General features: G+C 39.6%; 1 protein-coding gene across 2 annotated transcripts in view; it reads left to right on the top strand.

The window, feature by feature from the left end:
* The window catches only part of rimbp2b (RIMS binding protein 2b), a 42,620-nt gene extending 38,350 nt beyond the window's left edge, over nt 1–4,270 (top strand). For both annotated transcript variants that reach the window (XM_079515336.1, XM_079515337.1), the window contains 2 exons: nt 1,146–1,280; nt 3,944–4,270. In XM_079515336.1, coding sequence (XP_079371462.1) covers nt 1,146–1,280; nt 3,944–4,138 — 330 coding nt within the window. In that variant the 3' untranslated portion in view covers nt 4,139–4,270. The remainder of the gene's footprint in view (nt 1–1,145; nt 1,281–3,943) is intronic.
* Nucleotides 4,271–6,000: the final 1,730 nt, after the last annotated feature.

Here is a 6,000-nt window from a genome sequence, read left to right on the forward strand (position 1 = left end):
AACCCCAAAATCCGTAGTATGAATCCTTTCCATAGACGATGATGGAGCGGCGCCGTCTCTACTGAACTTGAGCCACGGGACTCGGGAGACACCACCGAGCGGCCCCAAAAGGGCACCTCCGTACTAGTGAAACCACGCCTCCGTCGCCATCAAAACAGTATCGTGTAATATTACAGATTTTTAGGTTTTCTAGGCATGTATGCACGGAATTGCAATTCCGTGCTATTTCGCCGTATTTCTGTGAGATGGGGTTAAGAAATCAAGGTGGCTGGGCCAGGCTAATGCACACCTGATCCACTCAGAGATGGGTGCGTATTGCGTAGGCAGGGCTCAACGTATTCAGCACAAAAAGTACACAATGCAACGCAAGTGCAGGCGGTGTGCGGGTCATTGTGTACTTTTTATGCATTTTTTGAAAAGGTTGTAATTTGAAATAATACATATTTTGTACCACTTTTATGGTTGATACATTTATTTACATTTATTTAATGCCCCCCCCCCCCCCCCCCCCCCCCTGTGTATCTCTCTCTCTGTGTCTGTGTACGAGTGTGTATGCCCCCCGCATATCTTGACCACCGTCCAACTGATCAACTTCAAACATTATACTAAGGACCAGCTATTTTCCAAACTTTTGGAAAATGTTGTTGACATTAAAGGAGCATTCAGTGATTTGGGTGATTTGGGAAAAAAACCCGGTCCGCCCCGGTAACAAGATGTGCATCTCTACAGTGGGGGGGACACAACAGGCCAACAGCACGTGCACCAAGGCCCGCGCCAATTCGATCATGAGTGGAAGAAGGCCCCTCTCATTCTGATTGGATGAAGGCTGGCTAACCTTAGCCAAAAACGAAACCTAAGGTTTTTTGACCCGAGGGGTTAACTGGGGACAGGGAGGAACTACTTATATGGTCAGCACAGTAGGGAGGATTATCCAAACAATTTTTTTTTTAATGATATTTTAATTAAGTGAAATCACTGAATATACCTTTTAATGACATGTCCAAAATAGGGACACCAAGAAAGCGGTTAAACTGGCACTGTATATCCTTTTCTTTTGTTTCTCGCTGCGTTTCCCTTTCCAGTCAGTGTGTGCGGGGTGTGCATGTGACCCGGGGATTCTTACTCGTATTCTCTGTACCCTCCAGGGTGAGCTCAATGGACACAAGGGACTTGTTCCTTCCAACTTTCTAGAAGAAGTGCCTGACGATGTAGAGGTTTTTCTCACAGACACACCATCTCGATACCCCCAGGACACTCCAGCACGGATAAAGACCAAAAGGGTACATGCTCCTTCGCAGTACTAGCCCCTCTGTCATCCATCTTACTCTCTTTTTCAGTTTCCTCTTATCTCCTTCTGGGTTTTTTTTTCTTTTCCTGTGTCTGTGCTTGTGTGTGTTTCATTGCTGTAAGTACAATGGGAAGTCTGACTCTGTCTGGACCATTGCTTTACTGTAAATACTGTACAGTAGATGTGTCAGATCTATGATAAGAAAAAAAAAGAGAACATTCTAAAACTAATACTTGACAGAGGTACTTTTATTTTTCATGTTTACTGCTGTGAAAGATATGCATTGTATAAACAAAACAAAAAAACAAACAAACAAAAATAAATGGATATACTTTATTCATAAAGCATTATTTAATGGAGGAAGAGGTAGCGATGGACCTGTGACTTTTTATTCATACTGTGTCTTGAAAAGAAAGGGAGTGGTCTATTGAAAATTTAATTTATTTTAATTTTATTATTTTGCACATGCATATTTTGCATTGTAACAGATGCTTTATGAATATTCTGTGTTCCGATCCGAAATAATTTCTAATAGAGTAAATAGTTTTAATGTACTGAAAGATCAACTATGTAGTCTATAGCTTAGCATGTTCTATATTTAAGATGCATGGATTCTCCCTGAACATTTTTATATACACACACACACATACATATATATATAGAGATATATATATATATATATAAAAAGAAAAAGATGGCTAGTACAGTACTTTTGTATCTGCTCCTGAAAGCCTTGTTTTGTATATTGCTTTCTTGTGAAGTAGCTCACAAAACATCACTTAGCCTAAGTTGCCATCAAAGAATAATTTCACATACATCATTTCTGAACTGTAAACGTGATGTGAATCTTTGCGTTTTAACAAATAATGCAATTGTTTGATTATCAACAGGTGTCATCAGATGTTTATTTCCTTGTTTCACAATTGACATTTTTCACAGTACAGATTATTGAAATGCCATCACCACATATTTTTGTTTGTTTTTATTTCTTTCCTCACCCGCTTGGCAAAACAGAAGAAGAGTGTTCATTTCACACCTTAAAGGCTGTGTTTCCGTCACGTAAGTGAGCAACTGAGGATACCAAGATTACGCACTCCTCGTCTAATGCAGATGACATGGGTAACCTTAGTTTCTGGTATGCAACACCATACACAATATGAATCATTGGGTGTTCACAGCTATCTAGTTGTTTTAGACCCTTTCCTTCCTCTGTCCCTCAAAATCTTGCCTGTGCTTGTTTGTTGGAGGATAACAACCCCAGCCAATGCATTAAAGAGGAAGTACTGTATGGTATCTTCAGTTGTTTGTCTTCAGAGTGTTGTACATGACAATGTCCGTCTCCCACACTGTCCAATGCTAATATTTATACTTTGTTGCATGACCGGATTGACACTTTTTTTCATAAATTGAAAACACGCCATTTTTGGCAATCGACACGGTCGTGTGATGAAGTATAAATTAACCCTAATAAGTCTCCTGCTGTAACTCATGGTTAGCTAAAAGGCCATCTGTTGCACACCCCTCAATTACCCACTGTAATTTGGTTAAACTTTTACTCCTGACATCTAGACAAATACCTTCCCCTTTTCCTGAAGAGGTGCACCCTGAGTCGCATATAATCCAAACGGTGAGAAACGTTAGTGATTCTCATTCTACACCACTCAAATCTACTCAATGACAATGGCTGGGTTTCCCAAAGAACACTTCTTACACCATGGTGTAAGAAGTGTTCTTTGGGAAACCCAGCCAATGTCAGTATTATATCTTTATTAAATCAACAGCAGGGTGCACGTTTTCTCTCTCATTGAAGCAATGATGTAAAATGGCAGAACGTTTGCTGACATGTTTATGCAGAGACGGGAAACAAACTGGAAACAAGATCACATCAAGTTAACTTGATGAAAAATGTATTGTCAAAAATTTGAAAATGTTAAGCTTTTATTAATATAAAAGCTTTACATTTTCAAATATTTTCACATATTTACACTTATTAATAATTTGGACTTTGATATGTTACAGTTCTGCATTGTATCTAATATAGTTCTGCATTGTATCTAATATTCAAAATCTTAAACCATACCGCCAAAGTGCAATTTCAAAGAGCCTTTTAGCTCATGATTACAAAAAGTGATATTTAGATATTAGTAGTTACTCTCTACCCCAGTTGTATGAGTGATTATATGTTTAAGAGGAAGAAAAGTGAATGTGTTATGAACATGTCTCATTTGTGCTAAACTGTAATACCGTACAGCTGAATCTCTTTGTTGTGTGCCCTTGCCTTGGCTTGTCATTTTGTCTGGATAGACTCTGTTGCTAATGAAGTGAGAAGATATGAGCTGTCTTGCTTACCTTCTGTGGTGCTGTAGCTTACTGGCGGTAGTTTGGACCAAGACTATTTCTACATAACAGAGAGGTGGAGTGGAGGGAAGGGGTATTCCTCAGTTCACAGGACAAAAAAAGAAGAAAAAAAAGAATTGAGCAGTTGATGTGAGCTGCCAAGAACAGGGAAATACAGTAGCATTGGGGAAATGCAGAGCTATGATGGCCCTTCTGAGACAGAAAGGACTAAGTGGACTGGGGGAGTAATGACTGGCGGGTGCGGCGGCTGGCTTTTTTTTAACAACCCTGAACTGTCCCTTACGGGTCTCCCATTAGGTTCCGTTGGAAAAATCGGGTCCACCCAGAAGAGCTGCTTCTCCCACAGTGTGCCCACACATTCCTGGCTCGGGCCCTGCCGCCATGGGGCCTGACAGTCCCATCAGGGGCCCACTGGACATATACTCCAAAAAGAAAAAGGGACTGCTCTCCAAAGGGAAGAAACTATTTAAAAGACTTGGCACTGCAGAATAATTTCTCGATCTACTTGCTAAAGTATGTCATCAACTTCCTCACCATAAATATAATACTCTTTATTGCATTTATTTTCATCCAGTGCAGCAGAAACAATTACAGTGTACAAGTGGCATTGGTCAGTGTGGCAAATGCTCTATTCTTGTACACCCATTGTATAGTAGAATTTGTATTTTGTTATTTAATTACAATACATATTTTGAATAAATTATTTCATATTCTGGTCAAGAGACCTCACGCTGTAGGCTGGAATCGAATATCTTAAGCCTTGGGTAGATCAAACTAGTGCTGCCGGGAGCTGCAATGAGAAATCGCTGATTAGGCTGTGGCACTAAACAACATTGTCCATGTAGAACATGGATGGTATGATGCCAGGTCCTCACTCCTCAGCATGTCTCAGAGTGTGATCAATGTCTCTGTACATAACTGAGATTAAAAAGACCAGAACTCAGAATGTCACATGTGTCACACAAACACAGAGGGCTCATTCGAACCATGGAGTCTGTTTTGGGAGTCCACAATGATGCAAGAAAAATACCTAATAGGGTTTGGTGGTGGTGCCAGGGGGGCTGTGCCGGCTTGAGCTCGTTTAAAACGACTGAATTTGTATCCAAGGTGTATGAGAGTTTTGCCTGTTCTTACTTCAGCACATTCCCTCCTGACCATTCAAAGCACATGCAAAGTGATTTGGAAATGTCAGAATGGTAATTGAAGCATGCAATACTTCAGTATACCATGGCTAATATGCAGTAATGTGATTTTAACAGTCAAGTTGACATCATAGATTCCTGTTGTACTCTCCCTATACACTTGTGATAAGAGACACAGAGACAAGAATGCTAAGTGGGGAATTGGTCAGAATCCAACTAAATAAGCACATGCTATATGCTACAGGGTCACTAAACTGAATTCAGCATCACATTATTTACATTCAGTTGAATGGTGGTGAAATGCCTAGTATATCCAACCTCCATGTATTTGCCTTATAAATGCACAATGGTTTGTACTTTGTCAAGTGGAGTGTGCAATTGTATGCCCGGTTTTCATTCATGTAGTTGCATTACTTCACAAAATGAAATTGTCTTGGTTTTGGCAAATATACTTGTGACTTGTGATGTGCAATCTTTTATGTGACCATCACATTTTATGGAAGACCAGTGCTCACATATATTTCAAATCTCAAAATGGCCCTGATGTTGTCCTTGTCCATCGTTCGTATACACAAGATACTGTACAGTAGGTGAAAGGCAAAACAATGTTCCCCCTACTTAGAAATTTATGTTGCATCATTGTTCTATGGAATATACTATAGAGGCACTTTATTTTGTCATGTGATGTACAGTAGATATATAACTTATACATTTGCTGTTAGCAATGCCACATTGATGCACTTGCAAATGAGATTGACTACTCTATGAAAGAAACACTAGTGATGGTTCCACACAATCAAACCAGTTTCAGGGACAGTTGGAATTAAGTTAACAATACACATGTCATAAGCAATGTGGGTAAACTCATGTTAACATTTTAACATTTGCTGCACTTTCTTACATGATATTTACTTCCAACCATGCAACACATTGTTTTCTTCATTTTTGAGGAGAGGGGAGTTTACTGGGTTTCTAAGTTGCGAGGTTTGATTGTGCAACCTTAACCCTTTTATTTTGTCATAGTATTCTTAATAAGACACAAGCCTACCTCTACAACGCCCATTTCCTTCCAAAGTCTGGTCAATCTGGAATTTATTACGATAAGTTAATAGAAGCCAAGCATCTGATTCAGTCATTAATGATTCCTCCTGTGTTTAAAAGGTGCAGGATCCAAGTACTGTATGTCTGAATATACCAACACCCTAGTACATA

The sequence above is a fragment of the Electrona antarctica genome, assembly GCF_951216825.1.
Source record: "Electrona antarctica genome assembly, chromosome: 12".
Classification (NCBI taxonomy): Eukaryota; Metazoa; Chordata; class Actinopteri; order Myctophiformes; family Myctophidae; genus Electrona; species Electrona antarctica.